Below are 19,108 nucleotides of genomic sequence, written 5' to 3' on the forward strand. Positions count from 1 at the left end.
TATATATATATATATATATATATATATATATATATATATATATATATATATAGTTTCATCAAAATTGATTTGGCCAAAATGAAAAAATTAAAAGTTATTGGGAAGATTAGTATTATCATCATTATTATTATTCATATTATCATTATTATTTTATCAACTCAAGTTACAACAAAGTGAGAAAAAAGGAAATGGACTCAATATTAATTTCAATCTGATTTGAAGCCATCTTCCTTATAACTTTTATTTTACTACAGAATTGGATGTTTCTGAAAACAAAGTTGAAAAAAGTCTTGCTTCGGATTACTCGCTAAATTATTACTATTTTTTCACTCTTAAAATGTTTTGCATAGATTCTGTTTGAACAGTTGACACAGATGAACAGAGCACATTCATGTTGTGATTGTATTGTCAACGTGAAATACTTACCTTCAAACAGCATCATGATCACAGAAACGCACAACTTACGTGTGGGGGTTTCACCGTAGTCCCATGCACTAGTGCTGCTGGGCCAGCTTCAGATGTGCATGCTTCATAGCGAAGACTCGCACTGAGACAGGCATCTCAAGAGCTTGGCTCAGTCTGTGTATGATGATGAAAAGAACAAACAGAATAGAGTGAAAGGCACAGCGTGACACAGAAACTTACTTCTGACCTGTTTTCCTGTCTTCTGTTCCAGTTCTGCCAAGTCACACCTGTGGAAATCCAGGGTTGATACCGAGAGGGATTATCCATGGGACCAGGTACAACGTCGGAGACAAGATCCGCTATAGTTGTGTGATGGGATACGTTTTGGAGGGGCATGCATTGCTCACGTGCATAGTGAGCCCAGGAAGTGGTGCATCATGGGATTTCCCAGCACCATTTTGTAGAGGTAAGATGCTTTATGCTTACATGGACAGATGGGTTAAATAGTAGGGTTTCCACAGTCACATGACTACTGTATGGTCTCAGCACTCTCAGAAAAAGGTACAGAACTGTCGCTTTACCCCTTTAAAAGGCGCTAATATGTACTCTTTAGGTACTAATATGTGCTTTGAAATATGTATCTTTAACTCAAGTTGTCACTGGGGCGGTACATTTTCAAACAGTACAAATATCTACCATTTAGGTACTAGTATGTACCTTTAATGTACCAATATGCAACCTTTATGGGTAAGTTGCATAAGGTACCACTCCAGTGACAACTTCTATACTTTTTTTTTTTCTGAGAGTGTACTGTATGCTCCAATGCATTGTGCTCAAACTGGCCTTCCATTTCCAATTTAACAAATGAACCTGAAGTAATATTAACCATGATTTTATTATTTTAAATCTTTTATTTTTGACATTGGTACACAACTTAAAGAATCAACCATCCATTTTCCAAATCACGTATTCTAGGGTTACAGGGTAGTGGAGCCTTTCCCAGTGTCTTAAAAAAAAAGAAGTAAAATAAATACACTTTAAAACCTCAGAAGCAAATATGACAACAACGTAGCATACTGCTGTTTAAAATGTTTACTGTGGAATAGTGCATACTGTTTCACATACTGATTTTGTGATTCTGATTTGGGACACTTCCATATGTGGTACTAAATCAGTTACAAGTTGTATGTTTTGCAATGCAAACTCAATCTGAACAGTCATTCTGCAATTCTGCAATGATGGGACTCACTCCAGATTTTACATACCGTTAGTTCTTTGATCACTCTGTCAATATGAAAGACATCTGTAGTGAGTGGAGGAAGAGAGTGAGGTGTAAGAATTATGGTGACAGCTTTAGACAAGCAAAACTTGAGGGGACACTAGAAAAGCTTTTCTCTCTTTCTCATCATCCTCGCCTCGTCCTCCTTATCGCATGCGCATGAATTAACGGTCCGTGACACATGCGTGAACACTGATTTCAGTGGCCTCAGTGTTTAATTCTGTATGTCTTTTGGGCATTCGGTTCAGTTCAGGACTGTGATCAGTTCAAACTTGAATCTGATATCGGCCATATTTTAAAAAATTAAATTAAATTAAATAATGATAATGATAATAATAATGTGAACAGCCAAACAAACAAACAAACAAAATACTAAAGCTGTATCCAACAATGACCCCACCACCTATAATCTTATTTATTATCCCCTACTTTAGTCCAGTTATAAAATAGTGAATGAGAACGAGTGAGCCAGTTAGGACACTGAGAGCACTGCAAAGTCTGCGGGTGGCATCTTCTGGCCCTATAAATAATGCACTATTTAAGGGTATGGGGCCAATTTCAGATACAGTGATCGAATCATAAGTCAGTCGGAACAAAACAGAAAATGATCTGGCAATATGGGATCTAAAAATTTAAGTTACTCAACCTTTTGTTTGTTTTAAGCTACTGTAAGGCAACAGTGTCACACAATTGTGCTTCAATCTTGTCACTTCAATAACTTCTCCAAAACTGCCCAAGCCGCCATGGCTAGTTCTAACATGATATTTTCAAATTAGTAACGAAGGCACATCTTTTTGAATTAGCAATGTCAGATCCTGGATACTTGGCGTAGGAAAGTAGTTACACACATAAGAGGGTATTTGTGACACTCATTGGCTTTACGTATTTTTACGTACTTATCCTTTGAACTGCTGTATAAAAGCAGGACTGCATTAAGGCTATAAATCATGCTTGTGAATACCTGATGCTTCATGCCCACAGCAAATCAGAACCACAGAATTACAATACCAAAATGTTAGATGCTGCCGTAATTTCACCATTCTTGATTCCAGTTTTGAAACTGCAGCAAAAAAAAGCTACCAGCCATAAAGTTATTTACATTATACATTATTAAAGACAAGCAGTCTTTAAACAAATTACAAGTGATAGAAAAAAATAAATACAATAGTACAAATATATAAAGAAAATAAACAACTATCTTTTGCATCTTCTTCTACTTGGATGGTAGCCAGTATACCCCACTTTTAGAGAACAGCAGTACTGATCCTGTGTCTAAAACGCTGCATCGGGAGGCAGTCCTTATATTCAAGTACCGGATTTTTAATCGATTATTTATGAAGGACTACACAAGTCATGGCATAGGAGCGCTGAAAATTAATGTTGATTTCTATATGGTGCAATTTGACTAATTTTACCTTTGCCTGATAATTTCTAACTTTTGTGCTATTTTGTCCAGCTGAAGGATCATGTGGTGGGACGTTAAGAGGAACAACAGGGACAATATCAAGTCCCCACTTTCCTTCAGAGTATGACAACAATGCTGACTGCACGTGGAGTATTCTGGCCGAGCCGGGAGACACCATTGCCCTAGTCTTCACAGACTTCCAGCTAGAAGATAGATATGACTTTCTAGAGATCAGTGGCACAGAAGCACCGTCAATATGGTGAGTGAACTGGTCTCTGTTACTGCTTCTACATTACAGCGCAAGGGATCACAAGATCCCGTTAATGGAAGTAGTGAGCGGAATGACTAGTTTTGTTTCTGCATTCGGAGAGGATTTGCTTTGTAAATGACATTTAATACCGCTACAGTTGTGATTTAATACCGATTCTATGTTATTACAATCGTGAGAGTGTTTATTGCATGGATGTGCGTTTACAAAATATCATGTGCTCTTTGTGCAAGCATCACAAACACTTCTTTTCTAGGATCTTGGGGAAAAAAAGTTGTGGATAAAAAAATATATATATATATTTTTTAGCACTATTCTTTTTAAGCAATAACAGTTTTGAAGCACAAGATGCTCTTTGGAACATTTAGAACAACTTTTCAGTCGGGCTGTTTCGATACTGTATTGATAGTAATTTATTGGTATAGATAGTACATTGGATTTTAAATAAAATAAGTTGCATAGTATTACATTAAAAAAATGCTCAATATAATTTTCTCAAGTAGATTTGAGAACCCTGCTTGTAGGCGTTATGGTGAGCATCATACTACTCTAAAGACAATTTTGAGTAATTTCTGGGATCGAACTCTCTCCTACTGATTTAATTTTATTTGTACTTAGCTATATTGTTACATTACACAGAATGTTGTGGAATTCAATGAAGGTTCAAATAAATGAGGAAAAAAAATATACCCCAATCAGAGGCATTATGTTCTGGACAGGATTTGATTTCTCAGAAGACAAGTTGACTGAAAAACAGGACTTAATATGCCCTTTCATTTTTACAGAGACTGTGAAAAAAAAATACAAGCATGTTCGATTTGGAGGGGATTAGAGTAATAATTCACAGGCTGTTTCGATACTGTATTGATAGTAATTTATTGGTATAGATAGTACATTGGATTTTAAATAAAATAAGTTGTATAGTATTACATTAAAAAAATGCTCAATATAATTTTCTCAAGTAGATTTGAGAACCCTGCTTGTAGGCGTTATGGTGAGCATCATACTACTCTAAAGACAATTTTGAGTAATTTCTGGGATCGAACTCTCTCCTACTGATTTAATTTTATTTGTACTTAGCTATATTGTTACATTACACAGAATGTTGTGGAATTCAATGAAGGTTCAAATAAATGAGGAAAAAAAATATACCCCAATCAGAGGCATTATGTTCTGGACAGGATTTGATTTCTCAGAAGACAAGTTGACTGAAAAACAGGACTTAATATGCCCTTTCATTTTTACAGAGACTGTGAAAAAAAAATACAAGCATGTTCGATTTGGAGGGGATTAGAGTAATAATTCACAAATTAAAACTCTTTATTTACTCGCACTCGCATCAAACACAATAGCTGTTTTTCAAGACAAACAAAAACAAGACATAAAAAAAAGAAGAAAAAAAGGGCATTTTTCCCCATAAACTGACACTTCATGTTGTCAAGGGACTGACAAGCTTCTTGACACAAAAGACCGTAAAAGTAGTGTATATTTCAAGTATAGAGATGTCATATGATAGCTGTGTGTGTGAGGAACAGACTGAAATGTAGGTCTTTATTGACTGAAAACCTTTTACATTTCTATTTATTTATTTATTTATTCATAACTTCAGAAGACTTGGAATGTAGCACAGTGCAGTCTTATGGGCTACTTTATGTTGGTTTTATGTTTTCATTTTTGGGTGAAGTATTCACTGAAAATAACAAATTACATCTATGAAACACGAATGTAGCTAAACTCCATATGGTGTAGGGCTTTTTCTGCCTTTCAGGTATTGATCTAGAATACCCTCAGATGGAAACGAGATACCATTGATCTCACTGATTATTCTGGGAACATATCACTTGCTCTGTGACTCTCCCCGCAGCTGTCAACTTGATGATCGTCGCTCAATTCTTTAACACATTTCTCTTGTTTTCTCTCCTCACCTGTTTCTGTCTGCCTCCTTTCATCAGACACTTCTTCACTGTGTTTTCAAAGGTTTGCAATTGTGACCAAATTGTAAGTCCTAGCCTAGTGAGAGATGATACAGAAGGCTCTGCCTGAACTCTATTAACTTCAAGCTCTGTGAATAAACATGTCCTCACTCTTGAAGTGTGGAGCATCGAGGCTGTGTAGTCACACAGGCACCCTCGCAAATAATTTACTTTTCCGCTTCACCAAAACACAGGCTTGAAATTACACAAACTTGCTGTAAAAGAGCAATAGCATTACTTCACTGGACTGGTGATGAAATAACAGCAGAAGTTATTTACACTGCATCAGAAAAGTAATATCAGAATGTTTATTCTTACCATAAACAGCAGTAGTATACTAATAACACATAGCATAAATAGGAATTCCATGCTATATAATCCAGATGTGAATGGTAATGTTGAACTTTGTGGAGAACAAGGATTCTATATGATAAATAAAGCCTAAAACATCCACCCTTTAGTATCTGACATCCCAAGGCGTGGCTGGAGTACCTGCTTTAATGGAAATCTATTTTTTTTTTTTTTTTTACCTATATCATCTAAGTGCACCAAGTTCATGGTTTTCTCAGATAATTTCAATTATACCGACAGGCATGGGTTACTGTCACCCAAGGAAAATTAACATTCTTTGGAGAACATGAACATAACTTAAACTAGGGCCAAATCTCACAAGAACCCTCCGGGCTGCCAAAAACATTTCAGCTACTGTATGTAAGAAGAAATATCATGCATATTCGACCATTTCATGTAAGTTACACACTCAAACACACACTTACATACATGTCCCTTGTACTGCAGTGAACTGAGCTTGTAAAAAAAAATGTTTAGTATAGGAGAAACTTAAACTTACAGACAGCAGACATTGCTGTGTTGTCGAGGTATTGATTTCCCTTTAAGTAATACATTTCCTGTCCAAGAGGATGACTGAGAGCTTTATAATCATGTGACACAGGTGTGAAGACAGTGTACTGAGTTATTCTAGCCTCACAGGCACAGCTATGGCATTTAACAATCAGGTCCGCTATTGTTTCATATGGATTACTGAAACATTGGCTGGTGAGCAGCCTCTAAGCCAAGTCTCTTCCATGACATTCAGAAGCATTTTCAGTATTGATCCCATTTCAGTGGCGTTAAAAATAAACCCTGGCCAGTTTTTTAATGGGATGAGCAGTATATTTTGAGCGCAGAAATCTCGCTGCAAATATATATATATTTTTTTAAGATGCCAAATCAATCAAAAAGACTCCAAAAGGGCAGTGAGTACTTATTCCCTGATCAATGTGTGGTCTGGAGCGGCTAAATATGATGGCCAACACTATGTGTGTTTATGTCGTAGAGTCTTTGCAGTGTTCCAATTATTTGATTTGTTGCTGCATAGACTGCATTTTATCCTTTATTTTATAATTATGACATTTTAAAATATGTTTGTTAAAACTGTCTTTTGGTCCAATAAGTAATATCTCTGTCTTATCCGAATTTAATAGGAGAAAATTATTGCATTAAGTGGCTCTGGTTGAGACCAATTGCCTTCATTTTTTAGATGCTGCCCTCATTCTGATGCACAGCCCTGCTTCCCACACTTCCCTGCTTCACCTGAGTGAGTTGAGCCAAGGAGCTGAACGTGAAGATTACAGTGTGGACCTTGTGCTGGCAGAGGTCCTACATACACCCCACTCTCCAGATCTAGTGTTAACGCCTGTGCAGTACACTCGAGACAATCTCCGACCTTGAACTGGAATGCATGAAAAGGTTTTTGATGGATGAGGAGAAGGTTATATGGCCATCTCTCTTGCAATGTCCGAGCTTGTTCCATCCAAGCTGGCTTGTCATTTCACACTTGTTCTCCAAAAGTTTCAGCCAAAGTTTCTTAAGCACATGGACAAAAACGATGCAGAAACCAAGCTCTTTAGAGAGCTGCATAGTGTGACAGACTTGGCTTTATATGCTACATAGGTTACTGTCCAATCCATCAGCCATGCAGAACAGCAGAAGAACTCCTGATGCCACCCTACTGTGACGAGCAACTCACAGCCATTGAACTGGGACCAGCCCCAAAATAAAACGTCTAGAGCTTTTTCAATGCAATGCCTTCCCTCTCTGCCATTACAACTTGCCGAAGAGGGGAGAATGAGTTAAATGCTTTGTGTTCAATAAAGTGTGTTCATCCAATGTGCTTAACAGTCCAATCATGTCAGCACATGGGAAATCTTCCCATGTAAACCAATTTCCAAGGTGGCCGCCTCACTTCAGTGGTGGTTGATCCTCCACAGTTCACCTGTAGGACCCATCTGTTACATACAGAAACCCACAACCTTCTTGTGAAAGGCGTAATAGAGGTTGTTGCAAAAGGCAAGAGTCGAGCAAGAGTGACAATGTGTACATATTTAACAGTTGGGCACATGCAGTCAGCTCTCCAGCTGTTCAGACATGCGCTGCATTGCTGCTTTTATCAGACAGGCTGTGATGTGGCAGGTTTCCAGAAGGTCATCACAGATGCATCTAGCTTGGGCTTGCATGCTCAATTCAACGGCTGTCAAGTTTTTGGCTCTAGGATGGGTGCCAGACAAGCATGGCTAATCAATCACTTACAACTGCTCATGGTGTGTTTGCCTCTGAGAGTTGTTCACAGAGATTTGAAAAACTGCTATGTTGTCATTCAGTTAGAAAAGACAGAGGTAGTTGAGTACGTAAATCATCAAGGGGGTCCGATCACGGCCGATGATGGCTCCAGCATGGCGCTTCCTCCTTTGGAGCAATCAATATTAGTTATGAGCAGTGCATGCGCCTGGCCATTTGAATTGTGGACTTACCAGGGGAATGAAGACACATTTTTCTGAGCAAGAGAATTAGTCCGCACTGGCCATTGTAATCTCATCTTCCCAACGCCTGTTGTGAAGTGCTTGTGCAACCTCTCTGGTTCATGCTGTGGTATACTACCATAATATATGTCTATTTTTGGCATATTCTGCCCACAGAGGCTGGTTCAGATGCTACACTAGAAATGTGGTGTTGTAGTCACTGTTTGTTCCCCATAGCATCAGCTGCAATCAAAAGGGAACGTCTCCGGTTACGCATGTAACCTCGGTTCTCAGAGGTATAAGGCAGTGGTTCCCAAACCTGGTCCTGGAGGCACCCCAACACTGCACGTTTTGCATGTCTCCTTAATCAAACACACCAGATTCAGGTCATCAGCTCATTAGTAGAGACTCCAAGACCTGCAACTGGTGTGTCGGAGAAAGGAGACATGCAAAATGTGCAGTGTTGGGGTGCCTCCAGGACCAGGGTTGGAAACCACTGGTATAAGGAATTAGACAATGTGCAGCTGGCCACATTACTGTGCTTGAACTTCAGAATGAGTGTATCACTCTCCGTCCCTCATAGCGATTACTGGGAAAACAGCTCTATTTCTGTCGTTCCATAAGTACCATCTACTGTCAGAGAGTGAGTGTACATTTTACATGTCCTGTCTGCCTTTTTTATATAATAATAATAATAAATAAATACAACATGCATACATACATACATACATACATACACACATAAAATAACTGCTTAATGGAAAATAAGCTAATTTATATTCTAAAAATCAAATCAATTTGGATAATACAGTATCTGGAATTATTCACTGAGCAGATAAAATACTAATAATCCTTGATCAAGATTGCTGCAAGGTAAATTTTTAATGAGCTGAAAAGAATGCACTGTCTACCAATAGCTGCTCTCATAAAATTTAAGGCATTAATGTTTGCCTACAAAATCACCACTGGCTCTGCATCCCTTTACCTTAATTCACTACTTCAGACTTATGTGCCTTCTAGAAGTTTGCATTCTGCAAGTGAACGCTGCATTATTGTGCCATCCCAAAGAGGCACAAAATCACTTGCACAGACTTTTACATTAACTGTTTCCTCCTGGTGGAATGACCTGCCCAACTCAATCCGAGCATCTTCAAGAAATGGCTAAAAACCATAGACTGTATAAAAACATGGACATAGTGTCCGTGACGTCACCAGTAGGTTTCTGAAGAGCGCTTTTGAAGCTCAAAGTGGGCGGAGCCGGCCATCGCCATCTTGGCAGCGTGTCACTCCCGGATAATCGAAAATGGGCAAAGAGGCGGGAGCTGATTGCTGAAACCATGCCCACCAATCTCGACAGTGGTGACAGCAGCGGCAATCCACCTGTCACTGAAGTGGCCACGCCCTTAATTATGCAGAACTTTAAGGCTTAATATAATTTAAACTTAATTTATAATATAAACGGATGAGTTATAAAAAAATCCACCCCCTCACAGTTGTAATGTATAGCAAAATTATCTATTATAATTTAAACTTAATTTATAATATAAACGGATGAGTTATAAAAAAATCCACCCCCTCACAGTTGTCATGAAGGGCAAAATTATCTATATAGACCAAAACCACTTTTTGTACCAGGCTGTAAACATATTTTTTCTGCTGTAAAGTTGGGCATTTTAACATGGGGAGTCTAAGGGACTGACTCCCTTTTGGAGACAGCCTCTAGCGGCCAGTCGATGAATTGCAGTTTTAGTCACTTCCGTGTTGGTTTCATGAGAGAGACCGGAAGGTTGCCGCTTGCTAAAAACACATCTCTTCCATCTTGATTTACCCCTCTAAATCTAGCACTCTCTATTCTAATTCTATTTTATCTAATTGTTTTCTTTTTTTTTTTTATAAAAAAAAAAAACACTTGACCCTCTGTCACTTGCACTCTATTCGTTTTCTAACTGCTTTGTTTAAAAAAACAAAACAAAACCAAACAAAACTAATATATGTATAAATTTGCTATGTGTACTGAGTTGGGCTAACCAAGACTTATCATGGCACTTGCATTTTATTGCTCTTTTGTTGGTTTTAATTGCTTCTATTGTCCTCATTTGTAAGTCACTTTGGATAAAAGTGTCTGCTAAATGATTAAATGTAACGTAAATTATCATTTTGGATCATCCCTTTTCTTAATAAATGTTTTAAGGCTGAAGTGAGGTTTATCATTTCATAAAACGTTTAATGTCTATGCAAACAGCCCATAATGCTACTAATTTTATCCATATGTTGGTTTTAAATATTAAACTTGGTAAAATGATTTTGATGTGTGTATCAGTACTTTTTTCTAGCATATTTTAACAATAGTGTGATAATATTTATAACTTTCAGTATAATCTTGATATGAAGTTTCCATACCATTTCATTGGCTTTTGGGGGGGGGGGTTTCTGAAGAGCGCTTTTGAAGCTCAAAGTGGGCGGAGCCGGCCATCGCCATCTTGGCAGCGTGTCACTCCCGGATAATCGAAAATGGGCAAAGAGGCGGGAGCTGATTGCTGAAACCATGCCCACCAATCTCGACAGTGGTGACAGCAGCGGCAATCCACCTGTCACTGAAGTGGCCACGCCCTTAATTATGCAGAACTTTAAGGCTTAATATCATTTAAACTTAATTTATAATATAAACGGATGAGTTATAAAAAAATCCACCCCCTCACAGTTGTCATGAAGGGCAAAATTATCTATATAGACCAAAACCACTTTTTGTACCAGGCTGTAAACATATTTTTTCTGCTGTAAAGTTGGGCATTTTAACATGGGGAGTCTAAGGGACTGACTCCCTTTTGGAGACAGCCTCTAGCGGCCAGTCGATGAATTGCAGTTTTAGTCACTTCCGTGTTGGTTTCATGAGAGAGACCGGAAGGTTGCCGCTTGCTAAAAACACATCTCTTCCATCTTGATTTACCCCTCTAAATCTAGCACTCTCTATTCTAATTCTATTTTATCTAATTGTTTTCTTTTTTTTTTTTATAAAAAAAAAAAACACTTGACCCTCTGTCACTTGCACTCTATTCGTTTTCTAACTGCTTTGGGGAGAGGCTGAAACCGATGATTGGCTGATACCAGATTGTTGACTTGAAAGATGGCTTATTGTGGAGAGTTGTAATGTTACTTTTTTAAAAGATTGGATTTTAACCCTAGACTTAAAATCCCTGAGGTCCTATAGAGAACTCACTTTGAAGGGGGCACATGATTCAGGGATCTGAATGACAGACACTTTTGAGTGGGCAAGTAAGCAACTAACTAACACCACTCAGCAATGCGTTTTGCTCTGAATTTGTAAGCAACTTTACACTTTAACCGATATGAAGAAAACACACAAAAATAAATTATTAATCACATTGATTTGTATGACTCTTAATCGCCAATCAAAGTTCATGACAGCCCTTTTATTAGCAGCACAATTACATGTTTTTAAATCACTGAAGTTTTAAATAATAAAAGTTTTGTCTTTTGGCTACTTTTGAGCAAATCAGGTGAGCTATTTAAAGATAATATTGCAGATAAATAGATTATGATGCACAAATCAATGTAAAGACATTCACAAATAAAAAAATCAAATAAGTAGAATGAGATCCATAAGTGTACAATATGTTAAGGTGCATTCTGGTGCATTTTTAGATCACTGCAAGCATTTGTGGATTTTGAAATGTTTATAGCATCTAAATGTGTTCACAAATCTACACTCAATATGCTGTCTACTCAAGCTAATCAGATAACAGCTACATTGGCTAATCATGGTCACAGTAGAATAGGAAATCAGTTTACTTTCAATTGCATCCAGTATCACTAACTATGTATTTTTTGTTGTTGTTGTTTTTTTGCTTTTGATGCATCAAAGGATCAGAATGTTTGTAACATTTTTAGTTTATCGATTCATCGATACTTATAAAACCCCAACAGTTTATTTATTTGTTTATTTATAATATTTATATTTATATATTTATTGGTGTGGACACTATTTTCTTTAGAAAACGCTATTTCCTCATCTTTTTTTTCTTAAAGAAAAAAACATGAGAAGGATTTTTAAAACTTTAATATGGTTCTAATTCTTGCTGGCTTTGTTTTCTTTATACATATTATTCTACAATGAAAATAATCATTCATGTCCATTTTCAGAACTTGATATGATCACAACAACAACAAAATTAACCAGCTGTCATCGGCATCAACATTAATACATTGACCAAAAACTAATCCATTGATACTGTTCAAATGCAATACACATTTTTTGATGCCAAACGTAAACCTTGCAGATTTTTTGAAGGAATCAGGTTGGGGTTTTTGAAAGAACATGTAGTCTGAATCTGCAATTCAAAGGATTTTTTTTAATTCCCTCCCCTCTGCTAGTGCTGCTCATAATGTTGTCTGTGGACTTCATTTTCAGCAGTTATTGCCAACAGTCATCAAAGTGGGCCTGCTCTCTTGACCTTTCTGACTCTGTTGCCAGAGCTTGAATAAATTTGGTTACAACTTGTGAATAAAATAAAGGCCATTCTCTTTGAAGACCTTAGATCTCTTCAGCTGCTCAACACAATCTTTATTTATGACTTTTCTAAACCCAGCATCATAATTTATCAGATTGTCATCAATATAATACATACATCAACAGCAACAACAAAAACACTACTACTACTACTTCTAAAGTACTTAATATATAATGTGTATTGTAATATATGGAGTATAATATACCAGTATAATATCATATTATTGTTGTTGCTACTGTTTTTTTAAAGACATGGGCAGTTTTGCTAATTTTACAGTTAAATTTACCAAACAACTTTATTTCACCACATAATATTGAAGTTTACATGTAAATCATTTAATTCATAAATAAACAAATAAACAAACAAATATCTATAAATCAGTTTATTCTAGTTTGAACATTCATCTAAATGTTTTTATTTTTATTTTATTACTTTATTCATTTTTATTAGTGCTGTCAAAATTAACGTTAACACAAGCGATTAATTTTTCCAGTTTAACGGAGTTAGACATATTTAACGCATTTAACGAAGGGACGGGCGGGGCTAGGGTTGGCCACCCCACTCAACTGCTGCTTCTGTCTCTTTATTTCTTGACAAGAATTGTGTTTATTTATTTTCTTTACGACAACATCAAATGGGAGACTTTTCAGATGCGTGCTCCACTTCACCTCAGCGACAGGCGGTAGTCAAACGAGTGCAGAAACGGTACAGGTGATGAGGCAGCTTCAGTAGAACATCAGTGAACTGCGGTCAGATGAGATGTTGTCAAGCCATATGTCAATAAAAATTAATCTTCTTGTCCTGTCTGCTGTTATACTGTGCTCGTAGAATGCGCGCTTCAATTGCATGCACAAATACGGCGACGCACTGTAGTCTGTCATTTCATATTAAAGCGTGACTGAAACTACGAGCATGCGAGTCAGATCCACGTCAGGTTCAGCAGCAGCAGCTCTTAAAGTAATAGCAGCCAAATAACCTAATAGCTCAGCTGCTGTGATTAATTAAAGAACAAAATAACTTTTGTAGCTTAGGATGTAAGGAAGAAACCTTATGTATACTTCTACAGTATATTTAATTTAGAATTTATTTGATAACTATTAAATTTCTGTATATTTCCTACTTGCTGAAGGGCACAGCTAAATATGACATTTATTATAATGGGTTTATCTGAGGATTGTTTTAATTTCACTTACATTGGAAGTAGTTATTTTTCTTTAAGACTAATGAATGTTAAAATGAATAGCTCTCAATTATACTGTTGAATGTTGAATGGCTAGTCAATGGTTAACTATTAGGGGGAAAAAATAACAGTTTCCTAGAGAGATCAGTATTAGTATCAGTGATACTCGCCTTCAGTCATAAAAAAGATGCCATTAAACAAATATTAAAAATATACTGTCTTTGTTGTTTCTACATTAATTTGAAGATTTAATGTGAAATCATTGCAATATAAAAGTATATTTAAAAAACTTTGTTAGGTGGGATTAATCGTGATTAATTTCAGGAAAAAAATTTGATTCATTATTTATATTTTTTTATTTACATTTATTTATTTAGTTTGTTTTTTTGTTAATCGATTGACAGCACTAATTTTTGCATTAGCTGTTTTCCTCCCAGTGTTTTAGCTTCTGTGTTATCTGCACAGGCCTCTTCAAGCAGTCTTATTTTGTCAGGGTTTCTTTTTTTTCTCTCCCTGTTGCCTGCCTCTTGTAAAGCACACTCATTTTGCTTTCTTACTCGTTTGCCTCCTCAGCTCAACCTGTTTTTCATGCACTGTTGAACTCTTGAAAAGAAATGAGGGCTTCACACAGCAGCGTGCGTCAATTGCAAGCCACTGCAGTTTTGTGCCAGACATGCTTTACCTCACTTACTGCATTCAGCATCACCAAACACCCTGTCAGCTTAGTGTTTGGAACACAGGCCTGCCTCTTGTTTGTAATTAGCTCATTTTGTTGATTTTATTTCCCCCACAAAATGAATTGAGCTTTGGTAATAAGTAAATAAATAAATAAAGGTGACTCTCACAAAAGCACCCCTGAATCAAAAGAAGGAAATCTAAATTATACTTTGCATACAAATTAAGCTGAAAATAAGCTTTGTTTTCTTTAAGAAATGTGACCCGGACATGTTCTTGACAGGTTTCATGAGATTCACTCGCATTCATACTACACAGAGAATATATCAGACTCCTCTCAGATCTCAGTGCCAAAGACAAAATACTCTCCTCATCAAGGAGATGAAGCTCTGATTTGGGATGGAATATTAAATTATACGCTAATGACTGTGCTGTAGCTGCCATCATTAATGCTTGTTAAGGATATGAATGATTATTGTCAAGACTCTGTAGCTTTTGATTGGATTTAGTTACGTCTTTGATTTGTGACCATTTCTACTTCCTTTCGAATGTTGGATTTAATGTTTCAGATAAATATCCTCTGCAGTCATTCCATTTGAATGTTTGGCAAGCACCGGGACCAGATAATCTGAAAAACAAAGATAACAGATGAAGAAATTTCGCTCCAGGACTGTAGCTGTGCCCTAGTAGCAAATCACACTAGTGTTTCAAACCATTACCGTCATGGCTTCAAACTAACCCTTGCAGGATAATTCCTTAAAATGAACACACACAATAAGAAACATAAATTTTACACACCTTGAGTTTCACTAGGTGGAGGAGAAGTTTTAATAGGAACCTTGGGCTTGGGGGGGGGGGGGGCAAGGCAAGATTACATTTTTAATTTTTTTTGGGTCTCACAATGGAGTCAGTGTTATTAAATTTAGATTTTATTTTACCAGTGACTTCTCCAGGTGCTATTAACGTGAGATGGTGATCATCCATATGCCAAGATGCATTTTAGAAAGAAGCACGTCTCACAAAAGAAGTTAGCGCTAAGTTATTCGCTATTCTCAGTTTCATTTAATCTTCAAATGGACATTGTTGGGTGTCCCAAAACTGTTGTTAATTACCGTATTGACCCGAATATAAGACAATGTTTTTTTCTGGGAAATACATCTGAAAAAACGCGGTCATCTTATATTAGCAAATCACACTAGTGTTTCAAACCATTACCGTCATGGCTTACATGTCATGGAAACAATGCAAGATTACATTTTTAATTTTTTTTTGGTCTCACAATGGAGTCAGTGTTATTAAATTTAGATTTTATTTTACCAGTGACTTCTCCAGGTGCTATTAACGTGAGATGGTGATCATCCATATGCCAAGATGCATTTTAGAAAGAAGCACGTCTCACAAAAGAAGTTAGCGCTAAGTTATTCGCTATTCTCAGTTTCATTTAATCTTCAAATGGACATTGTTGGGTGTCCCAAAACTGTTGTTAATTACCGTATTGACCCGAATATAAGACAATGTTTTTTTCTGGGAAATACATCTGAAAAAACGCGGTCATCTTATATTCAGGGTCTAGACTTTGACATGTCAATAATACACAATTTTTTTAAATGTGATTTTTGGTACATTTTACCAGTTTTTACCATACTTTCAAAACAAAAATTAAAATAGGAAAAATATGCGATATGAAAATAATTGAAGACAACATGTGTTTTACTGAGAAAAAACAAAAAGGTTTTTAAAAAGCCTTTTTCCAAAAGGTACATCTGGAAAAAGGGGGGTCGTCTTATAATCAGGGTAGTCTTATATTCGGGCCAATACGGTAGTACTCCAACACAATATTAAGGATATGTTTGTAAAATAAGATTAGAGAGTGGTTAAATAATTACATTTGAATTGTTTATATGAATCTACTTCAATGTTCATTGAATCAAATTAAAGGTTTTTTGCAACCCATATGTGTGCAAAACTGTGTTCTTATTTATTTTATGTCATGTAATTTTATAATGAAGCTGATCGTACAGTTGATTTTAATCGCCTTTTTGTTCAGTGAAATGAAAATCTTGTTTCTTTTCAGGCTGACTGGAATGAATTTGCCATCCCCTGTCATCAGTAGCAAGAATTGGCTGCGGCTTCACTTCACGTCTGACAGCAACCATCGGAGGAAAGGATTTAGTGCCCAGTATCAAGGTAAGGGTTCAGTGTGTGTAGGACATTGGAGGAGAGGAGCGCTCATTTGCAGATTTGGGACAGTTGGCAATGAAAGACAGCACATCCCTTGGCGTGTGCTTCTGTAGCTAAAAATTACATCTTGGCTTGTCTAAGTGACTCAATGAGCAGACACATTGCTGGAATGATGATTACAACATCCCACTGAACGCCCCCCACCCCCTACCCCCTGCTTATATTTGGGAAATCAGTCACGACAGTAGTGAGGGAATTCATGTTTCTAACGTGAATAACGCAAGATGATGCGCTTCTAAATCATTTTCATGATATGCGTTTATGATCGTGTTTTCTATTTGCATAATAAGCGAGGGATGCCGTGAATCTCAGGGGAAGCTCAGGGGATTTGTTGAATTTGTTACATTTTAGTGTTGGCTATAAATGCACTTTCTTTTTATATGACACAAATATATGCACAGTTGAAGTATTGCAATTAGTGTAGACTACAAATTATGTGCATGCTTACAATGGATTGAAAATGGCCACAGTCTTAGTGCAGGAATAGGTGAGAATGGGGATGGTTGTAACACTGTCAGATTAACCACTTAGAAATAGCTACAGTGATGAAATCACATGAACACCTATTCCTGAGGTCACAGTAAAAGTCTCTCTCTCTCTCTCTCTCTCTCTCTCTCTCTCTCTCTGTCTCTCTCTCTTACAAATATGAGGATTAAAAAAATAACATTTGGACAAAAATGAAATCCAATGAACACACAATTATGAAGTCAAAGTCTCTCTCTCTCTCTCTCTCTCTCTCTCTCTCTCTCTCTGTCTCTCTCTCTTACAAATATGAGGATTAAAAAAATAACATTTGGGTTATAATTTAATTTGTGATCAGTTTAATATATGTTGAATGACAAAATGTGTATTGTGAATTTGCTTGTTAAATTTTATATATAATTTTGACTTTTACATGTTAAATAATACACAACATACATTATGTAGGGCTTTTAAGATTTATGTAGGCATATTTGAATTGCAAATCAAATTTACATAAATTTGGATTGAATCGTCAGATGATTGTAAATCCTCAGTTTAGCATATGGATGAGCAACATCACACTTTAGCACACCTGAAGAAGCTATTGCAAAAATAATAAATAAATAATGGTGTATTTTCATATTAACTATTCACATCTACTTGATTTTATTAAAACAATATATACAATATATATATAAAAAAATGCATTTATCCAGAATGCGCAGAATATGCATAAATCCAGAATACGCAGAAAATGCAAAATGCTATTAATTGTGAAAATAATTATACTTCTTCAGTTTAAAAGTATGAGCATGGTAAAATATGGGTAGCTGTGGAACAAGCAACATTCAAATATTTAAAAATTGTATGAGATTCACACAAGGTTGATTTATGGATGATAATTAGGTAAACTTGGTTATTTTGTATATAAAACACATTCCGTTTATTAATACTCTAACAGAAATCTTATGTCTTGCTTACCTGTTTTTATGTATGTATGACTGATGAATATGCATCACATTAAGTTTATTAGTTTATATTAAAACTGTGTAATCCAAATGGATGGAAATTTTATTTGCAAATCAAATATATACATTTTAAATGTAGGCCTTTAATATGTAACACCATGTGTGTTTATACAGTGTTGGGATAAGTAATAGATTTAGGAAATGTTTGGTATAAAATTGCAATATTTATCTCCAACATTTTTTAATTTAGTTAAAAATGGAAACAAAATGGTATAGTGCATAACATGTCCTTCCCCCCCAAAATCTGTGGCAGTTTGAAGGCATAGCAAGGGTGGCTTTTAAATACATTTAAAGGGGTTATTTCGCACAACAAATAATCACCACATTTTGCCACATTGCTTTATTGTGTCTATCATATTTATTAAAAGACCTTGTTATTGTATTAAAGCCTACTGATGGGCAGTGTTGGGGAAAGTTACTTTTAAAAGTAATGCATTACAATATTGCGTTACTCCATAAAAAGTAACAAATTATGCTACTTAGTTACTTTTTATGGAAAGTAATGCGTTATGTTACTTTTGTGTTACTTTTTAAATCTAGAAAAAAAGTAACTTGCATTACTTATTTGAAAAAGTAACTCACATGTTCTCTTGTAAATTAAAAAGTAATGCGTTACTTTACTAGTTACTTGATAAAAAGTAATGACAGACAAAGAGCTGGTCTGAGGTCCTGAAGCTTTGCGTCCGGTCTACGTAGCACCTTAAGGCTTGGACGGGACAGAGCAAAACCAGGGTTGAGTCTGCCTCCTCTGAGGGCAGCGCTTGGAGGTTCACAACCTGCTCCCTGAAGAGAGTAGCGGGAACCTTGGGCACGTAGCCGGGCCGGGCCGGGCCTCAGGGTTACCTGGGAATCAGCCGGCCCGAAC

The 19,108-nt window shown here is 36.4% G+C and overlaps 1 protein-coding gene across 1 annotated transcript in view; it reads left to right on the top strand.

The window, feature by feature from the left end:
• Positions 1–19,108, top strand: part of LOC107565078 (CUB and sushi domain-containing protein 1-like) — a 61,809-nt gene that overhangs the window by 41,784 nt on the left and 917 nt on the right. Inside the window, exons 2-4 of the mRNA XM_016250263.1 lie at positions 677–871; positions 3,141–3,348; positions 16,587–16,705. Coding sequence (XP_016105749.1) covers positions 677–871; positions 3,141–3,348; positions 16,587–16,705 — 522 coding nt within the window. The remainder of the gene's footprint in view (positions 1–676; positions 872–3,140; positions 3,349–16,586; positions 16,706–19,108) is intronic.

The sequence above is a fragment of the Sinocyclocheilus grahami genome, unplaced genomic scaffold, assembly GCF_001515645.1.
Source record: "Sinocyclocheilus grahami isolate Dianchi unplaced genomic scaffold, SAMN03320097.WGS_v1.1 scaffold980.1, whole genome shotgun sequence".
In the NCBI taxonomy this organism is placed as follows: Eukaryota; Metazoa; Chordata; class Actinopteri; order Cypriniformes; family Cyprinidae; genus Sinocyclocheilus; species Sinocyclocheilus grahami.